At 41.9% G+C, this 23950-nt stretch overlaps 1 protein-coding gene across 1 annotated transcript; it reads right to left on the bottom strand.

Annotated features, from left to right (window-relative positions):
* Positions 1-184: 184 nt before the first annotated feature.
* nr2f5 (nuclear receptor subfamily 2, group F, member 5) lies at positions 185-21489 on the bottom strand. Its single transcript, XM_041045089.1, has 4 exons — positions 20272-21489; positions 9083-9363; positions 7288-7534; positions 185-2368 (listed from the first exon to the last, which is right to left on the bottom strand). Exons 1-4 carry the CDS (start codon positions 20636-20638, stop codon positions 2049-2051), a joined length of 1215 nt encoding a protein of 404 aa, XP_040901023.1. The 5' UTR covers positions 20639-21489; the 3' UTR covers positions 185-2048.
* Between the last annotated feature and the right edge of the window lie 2461 nt (positions 21490-23950).

Raw genomic sequence — 23950 nt, 5'->3', positions numbered from 1 at the left:
GTCAACATAAATTAATAAAACATTTTCCTTGTTTTGCAAAAACTATAAATTTTAAAAATACTAGGAGTATTTTGTACTACATCATGGTAACAAAGTGTAGCACAGTTAGTTACAATTAAAGTGACACATACGTACTGCTTTGACTTCTAATTATATGAAGAGTAAAAGACAGCAGTAAACTTACTGTGAACAACAGAATTTTATTTCAGTTAATGGATAATCCATATTTTCAAACAAAAGTAGAGGGGATAAAAACAAACTCATAGAAACTTTCTGCGAATTCATTTCTCAGCAGACAGCTTTCTAAGGTCCCAGATGACTTGACAATGATAGCACAGTGCCATGTTGGAAATGTGAGACAGGTTGTCAAAACAAACTTGCTTCCACCAACGGGTAGAAAAAAAAAAAAAACAACTTAAAATAGTCCTACACTAGGTCACAGTCGTAAGTCCAACTGGGATAATATTGTAACATAGACTGAGGTTTTCAGAGGTTAGTGATACATTTCTCTACGGTATCGGTACAATAAGCTCAAATGACATGAGTCGAGGGGGTTTTCCCTACAAGACAATATCATCAGGAAGTGGAAAAGAACTTGCATGAGGTCTAAAAAAATGAAAGTGCTGATGATGTTAAAGCAGAGAAGTTTTTTTCTTGACATTTTAAGTTGATGCGTTAAAAATTTCAGTATTTTGCATCACTTTTAATGTGACTTTATGTGCACATTATCCATTTTTACATCATATGAGTTCATTTCCCCTCCTGACAGGACATAATACCTGTGATAACAGGTAACGAGAGATTATGGCACAGTCATAAGATAAATGCTCAGTGACAAAATCTTTGTTCTAAGGCAAGTACAGCTAGGTTTGTAAACCCCCCCGTCCAAAAGGTCTGATATTGACAATCATGACTCAGGAACGAGGATGAGTTGTGTCACGCCTGCGATAACATCATGTAAAGATTTAGAATTATAATGGGCTTTTTGAACAAGTAAAAAGGTAGATCGATCAAATGACGTAAGGGTAGCAAGAATCTACCAGTGCTGTGATTTTACAGGAGTGAACAAGTGTAGGTTCTGACCACAATGCAAGTGCCTAAGCTTTTATTTGTATTTATTTTTTACAAACTCCTTCTCTCCCCTGAGACCCGAAAACAAGTATATAGTCAAATTATAGACAAACCAAACAAATTTTCATTGCCACCACTAACGCAAAAAATAATCCAAACAATATGCATTTTTCAGCTTTGGCACAGGCTGCTGATAAGTGTAAATTTTGCTGGGTTGTACTTGTACTGATATTGGCATGTTTGTCTGTCTACCTGAACCTGAGCTTTTCCCATTGAACCCTAATATCCTATAGATGCCTATGAATCAACGATATACTGTACATATGGACACAATCATGAGTTTTCTCTCCATACAAACAGTGCTAATACAAACACACACAATAAAACATGTCCTCTGCAAAAGTCCAAGACATTTTGGCATTTGTCTTTTTTTAATGGCTTCTGGTTTTCTTTTCAAAAATTGGTAAATATACAATGGGCCTTATGCTCTTGGTTGTAGAGTTCCATTGGCAAAGCCCTTGCTCAGTATTCGTCATACTGGGATGCTTGTATACAGCCTCAACCATAGGGCAAATGTTTTGTCTTTTGCTGCCCCTGTTTGCATGGGGTTTGAGACTGACATCTTAAGTGAGTCCAACAGACCCGCTGGTGAACTGTGCAATAACCCGTTCTACCAACCTGTCCATCTCATGCCACATCTCAAATGTAGACTACACCGTCAGGTGGAGGACTGCAGTGGGCCACTAAGTTTCTGCAGTGGCCAAGGTGAATGACTGGCTGGCTTGAGTGAAAGGGACAGTAACAGATTGTACCGTCAGTACGGATTTTTGAGTGGAATGGTGAGAAAGAGGCCTCCTCTGGGAAAGCTGAGAAGTTGAACGCAGAGAATGAAGAAAAGTAAAACAGATGGACGAGTATGCAGATGGATGTTCAGCCTGAATTCCTCCTGCAGCTTCTCCTTGGTCTGTCTCTCCGACTCATGGCCCGTTCTCATTGTAGTGGAGGGAGATGGGCCGCTCACGCTGCACGGTAGGCATGTAGGGCCAGTTGTAGCTGGAGCCTGAGAGCAGCATGTCGCGAAGCAGTGTCTCGATGGGTGTCTTGCCTACGAGGCGCACGAAAAACAGCTGCTCAATGACCGGAGAGGACACAATACGCAGGGAGGGCAGGCGGAGGAGGAGGCGTCCGAAGCGGTTTGGCTGGCTGGGATACTGGTTCCTTACATACTCCTCCAGGGCGCACTGAGACTTCTCCTGGATGCTCTCCACATGGGCGACATCTGACAGCCCCATAGCATCTAGAAGGGAGGAAGAGAGATAAAGATTTATGTGTTATCAGTGGATTCAAACACAATCCTCTTTATGATGTCTGAAAAGACCCTTCAAACAATCTAAAAAATATGAGCACCAACCAGTCTCTTCATAAAAACTGATGAAGATGCAACAACCAAGGATTACTGAGCACATAATGGATGTTGTCAAACTTTCACGACAGGGCAAAAAATTATTAAAAATTATTTAAGTAATCTTTATGAGTAATCTTTATGACTGAATGAGTTGTCCTCTTGTATGACATACTGTGTGGGACAAATGAAAAAATGACCTGCCTGACGCTGGTGCCCCACATCTGTTGTATTGGAATGTTATCAGGCAAATATCATCAATTTTAATCAATTAGATAACTGGGTTTGGCAAGAACATCAAAATATCAACAAACAACCCAGTTTTAGATATTTTGCACTCTCAAATGTGGGTAGATTACATTAAATCTGATCGAGGTGATTGAAAGAGATGAATAAGAGAGATGACACAGAAGGGTAATAAAATGAAATAAAAGAGTTGACAGTTATTTTTTTTTCCTTTCAAATTTCCTCAAGTCAGAGAAATCATGCTCAGATTTGAGGAAATTGAAGTTGTCACTGCAGAGATGCGTATCTACTACAACCCTGTGGTCTGTGTTCACGGAGCACCACAGCATCTCCTATCCCCCCAGCTGGAGGTCATGTTCTGCCTTCCGCCTCCTCACACCTCCCCTCCCTCCCCTCCCTCCCCTCCCACTGGCCCCCGCCTTGGCAAGAGTCTCGCACAACCGAGAGGGTGTGTAACGCTGTGCGCGATACTTTTCGCACCCTCTGTGTGCAGGGAGTGCACAGGGGATTTAGCAAAGGAGGTCAGAGATGTGTGAACTCAAAACAAAGACACATTTTACTGTACTCTGCCACATACTGTACATTCAGTGGATGTGCTCTCTGACTCTGCCCCCTGAGTGAACCCTCATTTGGAAGACAGGTTTTCGATGAGGGCAATTTCTTCTCAAGCTCATTCTTTTAGTCTAAAAGCGCTGGCCCGTAGATTTTAGCCTGTCATCCTGCATCGTAGGTCCCCTTTGTCATCTCACACTTTGATCTGTCCCCTGTGTAAACCCTGCCCCGCTGGATCCTGACAACAAAAAAAATTCATTTTCCTCATGTTTTAATCGAGCGTGTCAACCCCTCCCCACTATTCTCATCATTCTAGGTGAATAATTGCTCCCTCTTCGAATGTATTTCCCTCCACTTAGTGGGCAGCTGGACTGCTTTTTTGTCGGGCTGCCATTTTGGGTCCTGCGTGACAGGGCAGTCACTGCCTGGTTAGGATTAGCAAAGCTGTCTGTGCGACTGAAACCACTTCGCGTGCCGAAGCGACAGCTCTGTGGGCGCCCTTCCACGCCAAGCGCCGTGTTCTTTTGTCTGATCCTTGGGCACACACCGGGTCAGTGGGGGTGAGGGATCAGGGTGGCAGGACTGAGATGCCCATTCTCTGATGTGGCTTGATGGGACTGGGCTTCACAGGGGGAGTTGAAGGAGGGGACTCAGAGGGAGGTGAGAGACGATTGGTGTTTGTCCGAGCTTGTTAGCTCATCCCACCAGGTCTGCAGGAGTCAGGTTTGTTAACGGGTCTGTCTAGTTGTGTGCATGTGTGCATGTCTGCCTCTGTTACATTCAAATTTCTGTTAATATCTGCACGTTTCATTAAATGCATTGTCTTCTTCAGTCTCTTGGCAAGACGAGCAGTTTTTTTGCAATGAGTGTACATGTGGGTACATCTGCCCGCATAAAGGGAAATCACATGGGATGCTCAGGGCTACAGGGGTTATGTAGGTCATGGCCGAGGCTGTGGTGAATCCTCCGTCTCACTGAAACCCACCATACATAATTCAACTCCCATGGTGGGGGTGGGGGTCCCGGGGCTTGGGCTGGGCTTGGGGCTGGGTTTGGGAAGCTTTGAGCAGAGGGGTGGATGACTGGTTTCAATAATAGATGGGATCATGAAGGAGAGATGGCTGATGAAAGTAGGGAAGAGAAGGGAGAGGTGGATCCACAGCCACCCACATACATGGAGGAAAGATGTTAGGTATACACGGAGTGAATGTGACAAGTCGTGCAAGGGAGAAAAGAGGGAAAATGCAATAAAAAACACAGACAAGAGACATCTCAGTGTTGGCTTCTTCACCATCCGTTCCCCCCTGGGTCACAAAGCATGATCTCTCGGTGAAATATCCCAGATGTGACAGTATTTTGGCTGGCACTGGAGCCCAGTGACTGTTGGGATAAACCTCAACAGGGTTTGTGTATAAGCAGTATCAAAACAATGCCAATGTCATGGGTTTGCTTAAGATGTAAAACCATTATATTTTGATTTAATCTTGTCTGCAGCTCAGTGGGGAAAACATAATGCAATACGGTGAGGGTGTCAGGCTCAAGTGCCATTTTTTTTAAACAGCTCTGGATACAAACAGACAAATCTAGCATCAAAGCATTTTCTTTGCCATTAAGTCCCACTAGCTATAATATACTGAGACAAGAGAGTGAATTAATTTAAGAAAGATATTAACATCATCATCAAAAATAAAGGATCACAAGCGTGTGTCACAAGGAGGAAATTTTAGCAGATCGTGGCTGCTGTCGTCCTTTTTTATTAAGAGCAATAAACATATGGATCGGTAGGTCTAAGAAGCATGTGTGTATCTATAAAAATAATATCTCACTCTAAAGTAGGTTTTTTATGTTATATAAATGAAAAAAAAACCTTAAACTACGGGGAACTTTAAGATAAAGGTAAATGATAAAGGTAAATGTAAAAGCTTCAGGTAAAAGCTGACAACTCACGCTTGCAAGAAAAGAAAAAGAAAAGAAAAAAAAATTGATTTAAGTGAGGCACAAGCAGCTACTCCCAGGGTCAATAGCTGCCTTTTACAGTATGTGAGTGCGATCAAATTACAGTCAAATTCATGGAGGGCAGAGACCATGACTGAGTAGAGGCAGGACTGAAGCAGCAGCATTTACATATGGAGCCAGTGAGACAATATCCACTGCAGCACTAGAGGTCACCTGTCGGTCAGGCTCAGTGGAGGTGAAGAGGTTGTGGGTTAAGTACAGCTGAAGTTGGCTTCATGTGTCTGTGAGCTCAAATTGGATTTTATCGCAGCGGAGGGAAGAAATGTTTCTTGGAGCTAAAGGCATTTGAGTGACTTCTGTTTCTTAAGTCACCGTAGTCGGGCCTTTTCATAACAAACAAAAGTGAATGCTTGCAGGACATCCTGGCTTCTTATTTAGTAAGCAACGATGCTGCTAACTAGCTAGCTTTTTAGATGCGAATACATAACACTGCTGACGTCATCTATCTGTTACATGATGGCTTTTTGTTATTCTGACATGTATGCCTATTCCGGAAATGTTCTTCGCATGCGTCACTGATGGATTTTAGAATTTATTTTGGCACTGAAGCCTTGAGTGAAAGGCAAGCTCGCCTCCTCTTGTCACAGTGGAGTCGCTAAAATAAAACAATCAGCATCATGAAAATTTCTGCTGCCTATTTTATAATGTTTCTATTATGCACAAACACAGAATTACAAGACATTAAGTTGGGACTCATAAGTAGTGAGAGAGCTGGTCAGATTATTATTCTGGTTATGCAAGAGGTTTTTTTTTTTTTTAAACCTCTTTAAAACATTTTTATGAACTGATCTGACATAAGAAAAATCTCCGTGGCAACTTAAAGTGATTTACTATGTTTCCTGGATTATTAAAGTGATTTAATTTATTTATTTATTTTTGTGCAATGGAGATGATTACTGACTGATAGATTTTTACAGCGCTCTAAATAAGAGGATTCAACTTGTGCATTTAATCGCTTTGTATTTAACTTTGTGCTGCTGCAGCCTTTACGTTAATCTGACAGGGCAATGATAAAGCAATGATTTATAGTTCACTTTTGAGTTAACGTTAACGTTTGTTACTAGTCGTATATTCATTTTATATAATAAGGAAAATTAAGGAACAAACCAATCAAAAAACATTTATTTTTCAATGGTTGTAGCCCTCCCTAATAAAAGAAAAAGGTATGTAACTGGCAGGGTTTGCCTTGGCGATGTTTAAATGCACTGAATGGCGCTCCTCTCTGTCATTTCTCTAGTTCAGGTTAAGCTGTTTACATGTGCTTTGATACCCTGCAATTAAGTGTCCATGTTGACATGACTAAACCAGTTAAGTGAATGTTCCTGTGCCAGTGGAAGTCAGCTCAGCCGCCTGTTAATTCCTCCCTTTCTGCCTGTGCAATGGTTAATTTACTCACTACTGAGTAGATGATGTTTTTGTTGACATCAGAATCTACCCATAATCTTCTGTGAGTCTGAGTAAAAGGATTAACATATCTCCTGTTTCTTTTTCTCTTAGCTGAAGTGCAAGATGATTTGTATTAGTCTCAACAGTGAAGAGCTACTGGACCTACTTATGGTCTACTTATGAAATCTCATAGTTTATTTATTATATCACAATCAGTCTTACAGTGTAGCGCTGTATAACCCCCCAGCCGTGTGGCAGGATCTCTCTTTGAATTTCCTCTCCTGAGGTTTGCCCTGTTTCTCCCTCAATGCTCAAGTTGTTCCTGTTTTCTTTTTAGACGGCATGAGCTGGATCAGAAACTGTTGCTAATGTGGGACTGTTAACGCTTGTTTTGATATTGATATTGTAAGCCAGTAGACTTACATAAAAATATCAACTACTAATCAATAGTTAACTTTGGGTCATGAATCTCTAATAATTTATAAACTACTGATTACCCACTCCAAGGCTATCCACCTCCGCTTATATCGTGCTCCAAGATACCACTGAAATGTGGTGGAGCTTCCCTGTGAATCTCCTCCGTTTACATGTACACATGCTTCATTAAAACTCACCGGATGTGAAGAGCACGATGGACTTGAGACAGGAGTATTCAGCAGTGTCAACCTGCAGCGCCTTCAGCTTCTCCACCTGCTCTTGGAAGACGCGGATGTGGTCCATGAAGGCCACCACGCGCTCTGCTGACATGGGCGAGGCGTGCAGGCCGGCCGCTGCAAGCAGAGGGGCCACGTGAAGCGGCATGGAGCACTGGGCCGCATTGAGGACGAAGAGCTCGCTCCATGACATGCGCAGCAGCGCCACCTAAAATACAGACAGTATAGAGAAGAGAATTATATTCAATAAATAAATGATATGTGGTCAGCAAATCTGGATTTGAGATTATAAGACCATCATTCATTTTTAATCATATATGACAGAGACAAGGAATTGCTTTCAAACACAAAATGTGTGTTTAGAGGGTCAAATCAATTTAACTCAAAATGTATTTAAAAGGAATTATATTTTTAAAACGTTGCAGCACATTAGAGAACCGCTGAGCACTGGGTTTACACTCTTCAAGTGCCCTCCAGGCTGCAGATCTCATTTGGACCTGGCATTAACATGAACCAAACTGTAATTAGATAGGAACACATACACATTAATTCTAGGTGTAAAAGGGCACAAGATGCACTGAACATCCAATAATCCAAACCACCCCTGGAGACGGTCAGTGGGAGCCCCATTCATGCACAGATATATCCCAACAAGTAATGCAGTCATTCACTGAAGGACAAAGGAATCACACAGATATAGGCTCACAGATAGAAACGTTTAAATAATAAAAAAATAAATATAATATAAAATTAGTTTTCATTTTTTTTAGCATTTACATTGTTTTGTCTGCCCTGGATGATCTAGCTACATTCGGTAAAATTTAGCTGAGAGACATTTGTTGATATCAGGCGTAAATTAGCAGATTGAAGAGTGAGTTTTTATAACCAACAGAACCTTTGTTAAAATAGCAAAGCACTTACTGAGAGACAGAAAGGACAGATACATTCAACATGTTGACATGACATTAATGGTATATTAATGATATGGTGCAACTATAGCATGACATATTTGTGATGACTGTGTCTGACCAAGGTGCATGTGAATATTTATAGGTCAGGCGATTGCTCTGCCAAGACCATACAGCTGGTATAACTCTACATGTGCAAGATTGATGCCCATATTGAATGTCATGTGTGGCTGTTTCTGCCTTCAGTGAATGATAACAGAACTGATTCCTTTTTCTATGCCACTAAATGATGATTAACAAAACAGAAAAATGAGAATAAAAACTGGACATTTTCATTTCTTTGAAGGCTCAGTTTTTTTTCAAAGTGTAAGCAGAGGGTGAAATGTCAAAAAGAATCTGTTCATTGTTCATACTTCAGGAAACTGTAGTCTCTCATTGGATTACAGATTTCTTTTGGTTTTTAGTCAGTTGAAAAGTTTAATCTAACTTTGTTTACACGTGAACTGAAAGGAGGTGAGTCCTCCAGCCATGAAATACCCCTCATGCCACGTTTACACTTTGGTATTTGTACAGATTAAACATAAAAGATATCATCTGTTAATCTGTGAGCTTTAGAGGTGCTGTGGATTTTGACATTTTGGCCAGAGCTCGGCGAGTTGTTTCCTCTGTTTACAGCTGCAGGCTTTAGCTTCACATTTACAGCCATGTGATTGGTTTCACTCTGCTCATCTAATTCTCTGTAAGAAAGCAAGCAAGTCTATTTCTAAATATGTCTAACTATTCCTTTAAAGCTGTTGGTTGGATATTTTAATGTAAACTCCAGTCTGGCATCAAAGTGTTCGACTCACCTGATCCATGAGCTGCAGGTCAGGGAAGAAGGGGATGTTCTTGGCCCACTCTACAGCACTGAACAGCAGCCTGGCCGCCAGTTCACAGATGTTCTCGATGCCCATCAGGTTGTTTCCCTGCATGCACTGGGCCCCGTAGCGAGATGTGGGGTAGGGCTCGGCGCGCAGCAGCAGGGAAATGAAGCCAGATAGATAGGGTTGGCCGTTGTAAGGATCAGTGCCATTGGTCAGGTATTGTCCCGGGCTGCTCTGGGAGTTCGATGTACGCCCTCGTTGTACAGCTGAAAACAAGACAAATGAAGACAAAGATTTAGCCGCGTAATTCTGGACTTTTAAGTTATGATAATATGACCTTGATTCTGCCTCTTTATTTCAGCCCAGCCAACAACAGACTGTCATCACACATCTGTCATCAGGTTGTTCTTACACTTTCTTTTTTCAGGAGGCCTGCTATAACAGTATGTGATACACCTAAACCTGTTTTACATCCAAATGGTCTCTGCTCCTCCCGCATGGAAAGTGAAGTGAAACCTAAAAGCCTGCAGGAGAAAAAGGAGGAGACGAAGACAGAAAAGAAAGAAGCAAATTGGGCATGTCAAATGTGTCGGGCGGGGGGGCTGCAGAATGGGGTCGAGGGGGCGAAAAGTGCAGAAACGGGAACATTTCTCTGACTCCTAAATATGTCAGCACTCGTCTTTTCAGCGGAGCGGTGGAAAGTGGCCCGGGCCAAGGCCATTCTGCACTGCTGTTGTGCATCAATGAGTAATGACAAACAGCAGCTGGTAAAGATATAACACTTCTTCACACCTACATATGTTATGCACTCGCATATGCATACGCACACACCATACATGAATACATACTGTAACATCTCCCCCCTCCCTTCACTGGCAAATGGCTCAGCCTGAGGCAAAAAGAGCACGCAGAGGGCAAGCTCTCGTACACACACGCACACACACAAATGCCCAACCCCCCCCCCCCGTGTGGAGCGATGATGATGCAGCGAGTGCTCAAAGGCCCATTTGGAAAACACCTGTTCAGTCTTCCCCACTGTCTGAGTAATAACTCCATCTACTGTTACACAGAGTGGGTGAAAAAAGGGGAGAGAGAGAGAGAGGAGAGAGAGGCAATGAAAATGCAAAGGGGTGGGGGGGTGAGGGGGCACGTGTGAGGGAAAAAAAATGAGGTAAAAGGGTGAAATGGTGAGATAAGGTGGAGAAGGAGAGAGTGAGAGGTGATAAGTTGAGAAAACGGGAATTGAGGGCAGGGAGAGGGGAGAGAGAAGAGTGGAGGGGGGAAGGAGAGAAAAGGTGTGGAGTTCAATATATTTGAATACAGCCTGAAATGAGGCTTCAGATAGAGAGCAGCGGTTTACATAAAGAGACAGGTGGAGGCAGGAGGTGGAGGGAGGGGTGAAAGAGAAGGGAGAAGGAGGGGTTTGGAAAATGCTTTTAACTCCGCATCACCTGTCACCTCACACACAGCAGCTGTGTCAATTGAACGCACAGTGGCACGTCTGAAAAACGAGAGGTCAAATCACTCAAGAGCATTATAAAAATGCCTTTAATTCTAGCCTGTCTTCTGTGTAGAAAAAAATACCTCTGCACAAAAGGTGTTGACCTCAAACTACTAGTTTTCCTTGTGAACTTGTGTCAACCCGTGTTCCCGGAAAAGAATGTGGTCTCCTTTGGCAAACAGTGCAGTCTCGCTGGGCTGAGCTATGAAGAGGTGTTGCCTGTCACAAAGACAACGTTGCACAACGGGACATTCCTTGTCACTCGCACTCCAGCAGCTCTTGTCTTGCTTTGCAAAGGACAGCTGTCAGATTAGCCACACGTGTCTGTCTTTACAGGATTTCACAAACAAAGGAAAATAAAACAAAGCTCTGAGCAGCAGTGGTGAAAGAAGAGCAAGAGCAAAGCGCCGCAACTTCTACGAAGCCTACCTGGTCAAATTTGTTCACCTCAGACATTTTCAAACTGCTAAATCATACAACGCTGTTGTTGTAAGTCAGAGAGTTTATTTCAATGCAGGTCTCTGAAAGACTCAATAAGTGCTCTAATTTAAATTTCCTGACCTGACGCCCCTATCAGCACGGACACCAGTCGTCTGTGCCTTCGAAAACTGTTACAAATTGCTGTTGACAAAACAAACCTGTAGTATTATATAACAACATGATGGTTAAGGTCTGGTTAGGTTTAGGCACCTTGGTTAGCGTCAGGGAGCGATCACGGTTTGGGGTTGAAATACAGAAACAGCTTTGTTAAGGTTACAGGACCTTCATTGTCGCGGTTACGATATTCACCATGTAGTTAAGGTTAGGGATCGATCGCGGTCATGGTCAAAATTAACCAACGCTGGCTGTCGGTACAATGAAATGAGAAACCGACAGCGACCCCCCGTGTTAACAGACTTTGTCACCTGACTTCCTCCTTTGCTCACCATGAACAACAGTTACAGTTCCTCTGGCCACTAGAGGGCTTTGTTGTTTTCATGTAAGCAGATGTCGTTTTTGGGGCACTCGCTGAAATGACTCAGTCTGACGAAACTCCTTGGGAGGGCAGTTTCGAAAGACTCTTCCTTGACTGTCCTTATCTAAGTCTGCGCACGTCCATGACCTAAAACTGTCACCCTGTCCTAGCTTGTTAACGTGTTTCATCTCAAAAAAAAAAAAAAAAATTCTTCTACGGGGCTGAACAATCTGGTCTCCACCATTTCTGGTCATCTCACTAATGTTTCGAAAAAGCTGTAAAACACAATGTCCCTGACCTCTATCGAGAATTTATCAAATTCATAAAAAAATTCAATGACGTTCCACAAATTCCACGACCTGTTGGGACCCCGGTGCTTCTCATGTCGCTGATTTGTGAATTCACGGCTATTAATCTGCTCTCATATTGATTAGTGGTTAATCCTGCAGATGGTGGCAAATCTACTTGATCCACTTGACTTTTCAAAAGCCTCATTGTGGGGGTCACTCGTGGCTGAGAGGCAGAACACTTGAGTACGTCTGACTGAGACACATCGCTCTCTGTTTTTCCTCGCCTTCAGCTGGCTGACAAGACTGAGGAACGGAGAGAAAGGAAAAGGAGAGAGGGGTGATTATGGAAAGGTCCAATGCAATAGAGAGAAAGAGAGACAAGAGTAGAGACAGAGAGATGTAGTATCTTGACATAGAGGAGGGCAGCAAGAGAGAGCAAAGGAGACAGAGATGACATTAGAGAGAAACAGATGCCTGAGGATAAGAAAAAAAAAAGGAAAACAGGGTCAGAGACAGAGAGATAGAGAATGAAAGGGGGATGGGAGAATAAAGTCAGATTTGGGTGTCTGCCATAATCTGTTTCCTGCTTTTTAATTGGTGCACTGTGGCTTATAGCTTGCTGTAATTGACTGAGCTTATCATCAGACAATAAGAAGGGAAAACAGCTGAAAAACTTACAAATATGTTGTTATTTTTTCTTGACATGCAAAATTATTCTGATTCTAAATTGAGGGCAGAAAAAAACCCTACAAATCCCTAAAACCCAAAACAAAACAGCATCCTGTGTAGGTAGGGCACGAAATGAGGGCATGAGTATGAGGGAGAGGAGGAAAGTGCATGCAAACAGAGGTACCATGGGACATTTCAGCTGCGACTTTCAAAATGCCACTTCAGCAAATGGCAGCTGGCAGAGTGCATGGTTCGCTGCCTGGCTGCCCTGGATTAGCCTCTGGGTCAGACTGTTAGTGGAATTACAGCAGCTAAATACAATTAAGGCCTATCAACATTTGGACTAAAAGGTCACGGTGCCGGGGCAACACACGCATAATAGATTTGGCTCAGTCTAATAGTTGCATTTAATAAGTAGCTTTTCCATTTCTAAAGCTTCCATTGGAGAGCGAAAAAAATAAACATGTTACCCTGCGTGAACCTGTGCCTCCACACCACACAGCGCCACAGCTCAACTGAGTGTGCATGACAATCAGCAAAATGTTCAAATACATGGTTGTTAAGCTAAAAAAAAAAAAAAAATTGGAAGGTAAAAGAGAGATATAATTTTATATACCTACATATGTGTGTAACTGCACATTCTGTAGCTGTAAATGGCCGTGATCCAGCTCAGAGGTCAGTCTGTGATGTGACACCACAGGGTAATATCCCCGTGGTTGTTATAGTTTTATTTTGGCCCTGAACTTTGACCTCTCTTCGCCCTGCTGCATAGCAGAGCAAAGAGAGCCAGATAGGAGCAGAGAGGAGCTAATGTGTAAACCAGACGAGAACGAGACTGAAAAACATGCAGATGTTACAGAGCAAAAAGAGTTCTGAAAATATATTCACTTCAAGATACTCTACAAAATCTGTCAGCTCCCTTGTTTGTAACACTGCTATTTAAGATTTATACTGTCCAACGGTGATTTCAAACAGCCTGGTTGAGTCCATGGTCCACACTAATTGTCCTATTGTGTACTCTTGTGCAAGAGTAGGTTCTCATTTGCCACGTTCTTCCTCTGTTTATTCAGACAAAACATTTTGTGCCGCTGTAACTCATATTTTTATATTAACAGTAGATCAAAGGGCTACTCGTGTACAAAAGGAGTTACTCATGCTATAGTGACAAATACCTCGAGCTCCATGGACCTCTGGGCATCAAATGACAGAGAGTAGCTTTTGAACACTGTGGAGAATGAAGCAGCTAAAAGTTAAAAGAGAGTGAATATTAAACGTACAGTCCTCAGGTGGGCAGAAACACAACTTAAATGTTATGTAGTATCTACTGTGCTGTTTGCTAACATGTTTGCCATGTCAACTTTATAAGGCTTTAATATGTCAGTGTTGTTTACAGCTTTTTTCTGCTGCCCCCAGGTGGTCAAAAAATCAGTTGCTGCAGGCTCAAAGATAAAGTGTTGGTATTAATTTCTAATATAAAAGTGAGTGAATGAAACTGTATGTATCTTTGAGAAGAAAATGTTGAAAGCGTAGCATTAAATACATTAATGATACAAAGGTGGTGCAGCAATGATTGAATGGGCCATTTAAAAGAAATCTCGAGCTGCAAGCTGTGTTATTATCGCAACTGCACTGAAGGGAAACATAATTAAAAACCAAGCCCGATATAAGTGAAACTATTGTTTCTGAGAGAAACGGAGTATAGCAAAATGGATATCTGTTTATACAGGTGTTGCTCACCACATATTTACAACACTCTGTCCTCCCATCTGTGGAGATTTAATTGAGAATAAACCACCTGTACACTGGAAGAGGCCTGAGTGACGAACACGAGAGAGTAGAGGTTTGCAGTGAATGTGAGAGACACAACAGAATGAGAGCGCAGAAAAACCGGAGGCAGTGCAGGAGCGGGATGGAAACAGTGACACAGACAGAGAGAGACAGAGACATGGAGGGCAGAGGAGCCTTGCAAGAGGAAGTTTGGTAGCTTTTGCTGTGTGGTTGCAGTTGCTTCAGTCGCTCTCTCAGACTTTGATGAGACAGTTCCTGAATTAATTAGTAAAACCACATTCACCCCGGACTCAGTGGCTCTGATTCATGCTATCCTTATTTACACTTTACACCACCACCACCCCTTCTAGTCTTTATTTACCACACAGTGGGTCACAGCAGGAGTAAGTTCATGACTTTTCTGTGATTATAGCCTTTGGAGAAGACACTCGTGCATCAAGCTGTGTGTACATGTGTTTGTTAAACTGCTCTTTACTCCTGGGATTTATTTATATTCATCTTACAGTAAAAAATACATACTATGACTTAAATCACTTAAGTTTTTGAAATCTTATGATACCAAATATATTTACAGCAAGACAGTTAATACATTTAAAGGGCCAGTTCCCCCAAAACATATTTTCCCATAAATATCATGAAATGAATTGTTTTGAGATTATAAGACATTTTCCACTTATTTTCCACAGACCTCTGCGGCCAAGTCAATACAATGGAGGTGAATTGGAAAAATGTTTTTTTTTGGGTGCTCAAAGCACTAAACATACTTATAAAAGGTTCAATTATAATTTGTTTTTTAGAATCAGTCACCTAAAAGAAGGGTTCTACAACCTGTCCTCATGACAGTCATTAATCTGCACTGTAGTTCAGTTTTTGGCTTCACATGATGCTCTTTCAGAGGCTTTTCTACCTGATTATTTTTTTGGGAAAAAAAGTGGGCAAGTACACGAAAAACAACATATTTTTATAGCATTACTTAAACCTACTTTATATTCAATTGGGATTGTGGGTAGAAACTAATGACATCAGAAAATAAAATCAAAACTATTGCATCTGCGTGGTTAAATACCTATGGTCAGAGAAGAATCTATCATATCAGAAGGGAAAGACACAACATCTGCTTCTTCTAAATACTGCTACTAAACTCCCACCCATTGAGCATGAATAAGATCATCAACTAAATGCCTAAAATATAGATGTGCACAGATTCCCCATAGAACTGCATTAGAGAACCAATGTGTGGCAGACCGAAGGCGAAGACTTGTTGGGGGTTAAATGTTCCTGACAGTGACTGACAAATTCTGTGCCTCTGTGTTGACCGTGTGTTATTACAAGTGACCCAAGTGAAAGACAAAAACAGGTTGAGCTACTTAAGCCACAAGCAAAACAACCCAGAGTCAGTCAGTATGTTAGAGCAACTGACTAATGCACCTGAGAAGGTCACATTACATTCACCTTTGTCACATTAGCGATACTGTGGGTTGTGCAGGGAAAAACAACAACATAAAAACACCTCTATAGTGAGGAGGTCGTTATAGGTTGCATTGAAACACGAGGCTCCCTCACCTTGACGTCTCCAAGTCATTAAAAACAGCATCACTCATCTATTCACCCGCGTGCCTTTCTCTAATATTTAAGCTAGCCTTGAAGATAACGTCATAGGCTCCACTGTATCACTTTAATGGAGGCTGGGCAGTACTGAACGATATGTCAGTGGGAGCCATTTTCCTCTGAGAGGCCACTGCTAATGACTTGGCCTGTGAATGTGGTGACAGAGTTTAAGTATTTGAATTTGTCAATAGCTAAATTACTGGGATAAGTAAAGATTTTCAGAGCGAAAGGAGGCCAGACCGCGGTGTTTCAGTGTTGAATTGCCCGCTGTAACAAGCCCACTGTGGAGTATGGATTAGTCGATACACGCAGTCTGTTAGATTTTAGTGCTCCAGTGGGGTATTTACTCACTGGAGGGGCCCTGGATGGTTCACACATTTGGACTTTGACTTGAGCCTGTCTGTTATTAATGTTTTAGTTTTGGTTGACCTATATTTTGCGCTGCTGTTGGTATTTTGTCAGCATGCAATATGGGTCAGAGGAGGCAGCAGACTCCCCACTATCTGTGCTGAACGTGGGTATTACAGATTCCTGTGCTACAAATGGATGTTGAGACTATTTACTATCACTACACGCTGTGTGTGGTGTGCAAACAGCTGCCCAGTTATATGAATCAAGATACACACGACAGACAAGATGACATTCTCATTGTGCACGCATGCATTAACCTGCACGGTAAAACTACCACACGTGTACTTCTGTCCTAAGTGAAGTCAGTGGCACATCCCTGTGCCGTCTTTCAAAATTAAAACAGTTCAAAGGAACTGTCAGGCCTCTCTACTTCTCATTCAGCCTAGAAACTGCACTGACAAGCGGAGGTTCTGTTGCTGCGCGGTGAGACAATGACACTAACGCTGCCAAGGTTTTAAGGATTTGATTCCCACTGTGGCCAGTGCAGAAATGTTTGCTGTCCTGGTGCGCTAAGGTGCTCTGGATAAAAGTCTCCAACAAATGATATTATGTTCTACACAGCAGTCTACAGAAAGAGGTCAAGCATCGCCCTTGGAAGAAAAAAAAAAAAAAAAGAAACACTCACTTGAAGGCGTAGAACTTTTAAATGTGACGCAGTCCACTCATGAAACTTTTAGCACGTCTTCTCAGCAGCTAAATATTAAAGCACTCTAAACAGAAAAGTCACGCAGCAACATTAGTGATTTTAAGTATATTAAAGTATTTAAGCTCTGCTATTCAAAAACTTGATCTTTTTTATAGCCCAACAGGTTTCTACTTCATTTGTGAACAAAACCAGTCAGCACTCCCAGTAATTACAATAACACAAGTTGTTCCATTCACTAGCACTTTCCCTCAGTCGAGATGTGAAGTACGTTATGACCTATACATTTGAAAGTAAGTAAAAAGGCTTCCCGTGACAAACTCTTTTATCTCTACAAACTGTAAATTTCCATGTAAATTATCCAGAACGGCTGTTTTATTTTGGCAATATCTTTTCAACAACTTTCCAGCATTGTTGGTAATGGAAAACAGAAATTCAAATTCCACCTGGATCATAACTGAGAATAAACATCACATCCCCCTTGACAAACTGAGGTGAACCTGTTGAATAATATAAGGGAGACATGACTTATGTATGACCTCTCCGGAGGATGATGGTGGCTGTGGGCTCTAACAGTCCTGACACTTTTCAGTTGACACAACAGCAGCGTTTAATTCACTGTGGGTGTTCAAATAAAAAGAATTATGCCAATATTAGTTTCTAATCTTTATGAATGTTTGTTTTTTTGGTTTCTACTTCATAAAATCAATGGGAGTCATGATTAAATAACTGAAGACAAATGAGATTTAGTTAATTTAAAGTGCAAATGCATATTATTTATAATTAATTGTGATCACTGCCTTTCTCAGCCTCTCATTCAACACTATATAACTATTTATGACAATCAAGTCTTGTTTTTAAACCTGTTTTTTCATATTATCGTGAAATTTGCTGTAAAAATTGCCTGACGCTGCCTGTGTCTTAACTAAAATTGTCCTAAGTAGACAAATGTTCGCTGATAAACAGAAGTCAGGCGACAAAGAGGATTTAAGGACGCCGTTTAATCCCACTGACCTCAAATGCACCAACGACGAACTCAGCCAATGCAAGTTGACCTGCTTCACATTAGGCACAATTATGAGCAGGCAAAGGTTTGTATCAAGAAATCAATGGATTATGAGTTTTTACATTGGTTCTCACAGTATTTTGAGATAATTTATCCTCTCCGTTTACCCCCCCCCCCCCCCCCCCCCCCCCAAAAAAAAAATCTGCTTATTTTTTAGAAAATAAAGATACTCAGTGACTTGTCAAGAGGAACATTTTTTGCAGTCTAGAGTGCATTCACTGCCTCATATGTATTCACAGCATAATAATATTATCTCATCTAAATAGTAAGACTAATTTGTCTTAACGCGAATCTTGAGGCTAAGCTCATGTCCCATGAACAATATGCAGCTCATTTATTATGAACGCAAAAACTTTTCAGATGATTGAGTGTTAATTTTAATTTTTTTTCTCCAAATAAGAAAAACGAAATGAGATGATTTGTATGGAAATTGTAGTTAAAATTTATCTCTGTCACATCTTTCCACCTCTTTAAGCTTTAAATTTTTACATTTCGTGTCTCATTACCAGACTGAATCAGACGGATATTTTGTGCAGTAAACACGTTGCGCGCGTCAGGCGATTTCCTCGGGTTCATTCAGTCGGAAAGGAGCATGACCGAGTCGGTGTGGCTTGCGGGTATTTTACATGAGGTAAGACTGTGTGTACAGTGCACACACACACACACACACACACACGACAGCGACCAGCGGGAACCCTTGAGGGATCATCTCATCCCAAGCTCTAAGGAGGACGGGTATTTCCACCATCTCTGTATTTACATTTTGGCTCAGGGAAAGAACAAAGGGCGGCGGAGTCGTTGCGGAGACACTGTCTGTCCTTCAACGTCCGAACCCTGCCGAAGAGTCCTTGGGCAAGACAGCTCACGGGGACGCTGCTGCTGACCCTATTCTGTCCTCTGAGATGGGAGAATTAAAGAGGCGAGGTGTGACATCTTCATTAAAGACTCAGACTTTTGAGGATAACTGAGGTCGAAGTGGATGAAGCGCACTTTTTAGCGCTCACAAGACAATTAAAGCTTTATTGCCTGTGGTTTACCTGTTCTTATAAAGGCTGTGTGAATAGTTTGCAGTGACAATAGTCTTGGCTTTTTCATTCATTTTCCCAACTAGATAATACAGCAAATCAAATGCATCTACAGGATCTCGTTGTCTTTTCATCATAAAAAAAACGGTTGGCTCTAAATCAGGAGGTTCTCCAAATTATGTCGTGATGACTGGAGTCTAGTAATCCAATCCAAAGTGCATAAACAAACACAAAAATTGAACCCATTACTTACGCTGCCAACCCAACAGTTTGGAGTAAGACATTTTGGCTCCATTTGGTTCACAGTTTAAAATGTGCACCATCGCATCTCTCATGAATGGGGTGTCGCTGCTGAATGATAATTAATAAGGGAAGCGCTCTTCTTCACCAACACGTTTCCACTGCTCCTCTTTGGCACTAACTGACCCGTTGTTAATCCAACACAATACAACAAATGTAGCGGCATCCTCTTATAGCGGCTCTGGGTGTCGGTGAGCAAACAGCATAATTAAAACTGGGACAAAGGAAGGATTTCACAGAACAGAGCGCACCGGGGTGAATGGTTTTAGATTTGGCAAATGAATGTGAAATAAGCATTGTGGAACCGCAGGTGGTGGCTGATTATTTACCCATAACAACAGTGGCTGTGGTATAAACTGTACAGAAGCACACAACCTTTATATCAAGAGGCACAACATAAAATGACGCATATTTTACGCACATAATCTCTCTTTGGCACTTTGTTTTAGTTTAACATGTGAGGTGACAAATTACAAAAAGACTAAACAGAGTGTCACACTTATTCTTAAGATGTATTTGCAAAAGAAAATCTGTCAATGTGGTGAAGTGCTTTCCAATCCAAATCTGTGTACAGAATTAATTAAATTATGTTTTCTCGCTGTAGAGGGAAGAATCTGCCTTATTATACTTTGTTATAATATAATATGTTGTTTTTAGAAAAAAAAACATAAAACGGGTGAAATGCTCTGGAAAACAAGCGCCTCGGCCAATGTGAAGAGCTAGTCACTTGTTTTAAAACCGTAAAATCTTTTACGGCTGACTTCCAGACTTAATGGCCTGTTAAGATGAATATTTTACAGTGAACGACATCACGCACAACTTTACGCATAGAGATACGTTTTGTAAACAAACGTCTTTCATGCCACAGGCTCACACTGACATCCACCACACACCCACAGAGCACAGCACTGGCGTTACCTTCTCTCCTCATGCCGACTTTGAGGCACTTCTTCAGTCGGCAGTACTGACACTGGTTCCGGTGGTGCTGGTCGATGGGACAGTCTCGGTTCCCCCGGCAGGTGTAAGTGAGGTTCCGCCTCACCGAGCGCTTAAAGAAGCTTTTGCATCCCTCGCAGGTGAACTGACCGTAATGCTTCCCACTGGACTTGTCCCCGCACACCATGCAGTCCACGTTGGGGATCTTGTCCCCGGAAAGTGTGTCGTTCCCCGGGGTGGAACCGTTGGGTGTCCCCGGTGCCCCGCCGGGCTCCTGGCCGCAAATCTGGAGCTGAGACCCCGGATCTGCAGAAATGTTCTCTGGCCACTGGTTTACTACCATTGCCATGCTATCCCCAAACACTTTGGTCTTTGTTTAAATCACAGAAGGCGAGTCAGACTGAGTGATAGGGATCTGTCCTGACGTCTTGGGTGAAAAAAAGCGAGGAAGGGCGAAAAAGGCGCTTCCCACTTCCTCCAAAGGTCAATCTGAGTTTATCTGAGCTTAGTTATCTAAATTCTTCTATATTACTGAGTTCTTTCTGTAAACATCTATCAAAGTTTACAGCAACAGCGAGGTATCAACATGATCGATGCATAAGAGCGTAGCCTACAACTCCCGGTGCTCCTCGCCGCGCAGCAATCCATAAACACGTTGTTCTTCAGAGTGCAACCTCTTGGAAAAGTCAGTCCAATAAGTCAGCGTGTGGGTGGTAAAAAAATAAGCCGTTTTCTGAATTACTACTTGCTTCCAGAATTTGAATTAGGGCAAACAACAGTGAGCGTTAAGCCTCTCAGTCCGTCGCTCCAGTCTAACCCGCACTCAACACTGCATTTGGATTCACTCAAGATAAAATCATGCCTCTTCAATGACAGGCTCGATTTAATACTGACCACATTTCATGTTATTCGGTGAGGCTTTTCTTTAGTCCCAGTATGCTCTTGGAAACGGTATAACACGCAAGTCTCGAGGAGTAGAAGGCAATCCTGGTTCCTCCCGTTCTTGCGCGCCGCGGAGAGATTTTGGACAGCGACGTCAGTGTGCGCCCTGAAATGTATTTACCCAAACCACCGCCTGGATATCCTCCGTGCTGTTCTGGATGATCGTCTGTGAAGGAAAGCTGAAAAAAAGAAGCTGTTTAAGCACAGGACAATCTTTGCCGCTCGAGTGTGTCGCTTCACCCTTCGACTGTCTGTCCCGTCTCTGAGAGTCAACGCTACAATTTGGGGAAAGTGTCACTAACAGGCTGCCTCATACGGCTGCCCCCCTGGCGGTGCTCCATATAAGGTCATAACTGCCAAATAAGGTCATATTCCCTCCCCTCAGCAGGAGAGGTGAGAAATGAAGGGCCGGTCCTGATTGGCCCCAAAAGTCTGGTAAAAAGTAAGGATCTTTCTGATTGGATGGCGGTCGATTAATGATGAGTTTGACTGACAGGAGTGGTTGTTGTGATCCATGTACTTTAAAGTGGTCTAAATCAGTGTCCCATTGAAAGTAAAATCGTCTGCATCTTGTCCGCCCAGACATAACGAACATGTAGTAAATATATAGTTAAAAATAATAACATGCTGTGAAGTGATATGAGCTGTGTTGAACCTGTACTTCACTTTTATTCTGGAGCGAAACCAGATCGATCTACTACACTTTCTTTCGCATCTTTTAAAGGATCGTGTACATCTTTACGATGTGGAGGAAAATAAATTAATTTCAGATAACTCAAAAATGCATTTTACTACTTTCAGAGTCCTGAAGGCTGGAAGGCAGTTTTCTCATTCATCTGCTGAAGGAGGAATGTTTCTCTGTGCTCACCCTAAATCTGAGTTTAAGACCTGGCACGCAGTAACAAGATTTTGTGACATAATAACTCGTTTGGAAGCCAATGATGGTCCGATAGTTTGAAATCTCTATTGCGCAAATACTGCTAAGTTTTCAATGAAATACTTGAACTTTTTGTGTAAAGAAAAGTATATTTACTATACTACAGATTACTATTCAAAGCAGACTATTCCGATATATCATATAACACGTCTGGAGGGGGGTCTTGAAGGTATAAGAACTGACGTGCGTATTTGGTCTAAACTGTCTGATCCCAGCGGATTTTGGAGCGCAGTTAATGACATGAAACAAAAACCGGTGTTTTTTTCTGAAAATATAATTTCTTGTTTATTGTTTTATCCTCTGATGAACGACTAGAGGTCATAGTTCACAAACCGTTTTATCTACCATGCACTGCCTTGTAATCAATCTTGGGTCAGCTGTCCAGAGTGCATGTAATGATGTTTTCTAATGGCCTGGTATTAACAAAATCTTATCCTATATTATCCTATCCTCTCATATCATATCCCATCCTATCTGGATATATAAATATTGTAGCTTAAGCTGGAAAATAAATAAACCTTATAAAAAAACGTGCATAGTAATGAATACGTATTTTAAATATTCCAGAAATAAGGTCACATAGCATGCGGTGAAATACATCCCTCAGCTCCACAAAGTCAACAACAACATCAACACAAGGTGCCAAACTTCTCGCCAAACCATACAAACTCCCCTAAATCGTTTACCAGTCGAGAAAGTGTTGATTTTGCCGGTTTGTTGTGTTATATAGTCTCTGCCAGCGCACAAAAGGCCCTTGCGGTAATTAACAGTGACAGTGTTGTTCTCTAATGGGGTTTTTCACGCCGAGAGCAGCGGGAAACCTGATTATTTTCCCAGATAGGGTTTTGATTTGTCATGTGAAGGTAATTCCAAAAACACCGCTGCCAGGGGGTCGAGTGTCCCACCGCCCCCGTGCTGCATGGGACCGAGGTCTGAGGAGTGATAATGTGTTTAGGCACGCTCTCACACCTCCACAATGACATGGACAGTGTATGAAAAAAAATGGACTACCAGGTTTTCTCACCACTTCTTCAAATAGTTTTCACCGACATCAGGGCTATCTGCTTCTGTTAGGCATTAAGATATTTCCTCCTAATCCCAAGATAATAACAATATTAAAATGCAGACAAATTGAAAGAAAACGTGAACGTGCAGAAAAAGAAACGTGAAATATCTGATCAATATATATATATATATATATATATATATATATATATATATATATTTTCTATATTCATGCATCCTGAGCGCAACAAGAACAGCTGAAAATAAAACAAACCTACAGGAACTCACAGGCTACTTACATAATATTATCTCTGCTATAGATAAAAAGCAGGGGAACTCTAACTCCCAACTCTGCGTCTCTCCGAAGGAAAAGAAAGCGCTAAAAAGACAAAACCTCACTTAGGGGTCCTGAGTGCTGCGCCAGGCTCGCCGGAGGCCATAAAGTTGGCCCTGCGCTGGGCTTAATTGCTGTCACATGTAACCTTACCTGTCTGCCAATTAGCCCCGTGACTCGCTATTAGGAGATTCCATGAGCTGTAGGCCAGTGACCAAGGGCACCTCAGGGTTTGGAGCCTAATAATTAGAGTGTAATTCTATACAGCCGAGGCTTACGATGAATTTGACCAGGATTTGACCGAGAAAGGGGTTAATTAAATGAGGATCAACCTGAGGTTTAGTAATGTATGTGATGTCCACCCATTAACCCCTCAATAAAGACACGTTGAAATGTACTATATGTGGTCACTCCTTAAATTAGGACATCACCTTTCTCTTTTT

The sequence above is a fragment of the Toxotes jaculatrix genome, chromosome 8, assembly GCF_017976425.1.
Source record: "Toxotes jaculatrix isolate fToxJac2 chromosome 8, fToxJac2.pri, whole genome shotgun sequence".
In the NCBI taxonomy this organism is placed as follows: Eukaryota; Metazoa; Chordata; class Actinopteri; family Toxotidae; genus Toxotes; species Toxotes jaculatrix.
Note: the sequence above shows the minus strand (reverse complement) of the source record. Positions and strands in the feature narration are given on the sequence as shown.

Coding starts and splice junctions, on each gene's coding strand:
- nr2f5 (XM_041045089.1), bottom strand. CDS start 20,638: ATGGCAATGGTAGTAAACCAGTGGCCAGAGAACATTTCTGCAGATCCG. Junction 9,364..20,271: donor AGTCGGCATGAGGAGAGAAG/GTAACGCCAGTG, acceptor TCTTGTTTTCAG/CTGTACAACGAGGGCGTACA. Junction 2,369..7,287: donor CATCGTGCTCTTCACATCCG/GTGAGTTTTAAT, acceptor CCTCCCTTCTAG/ATGCTATGGGGCTGTCAGAT.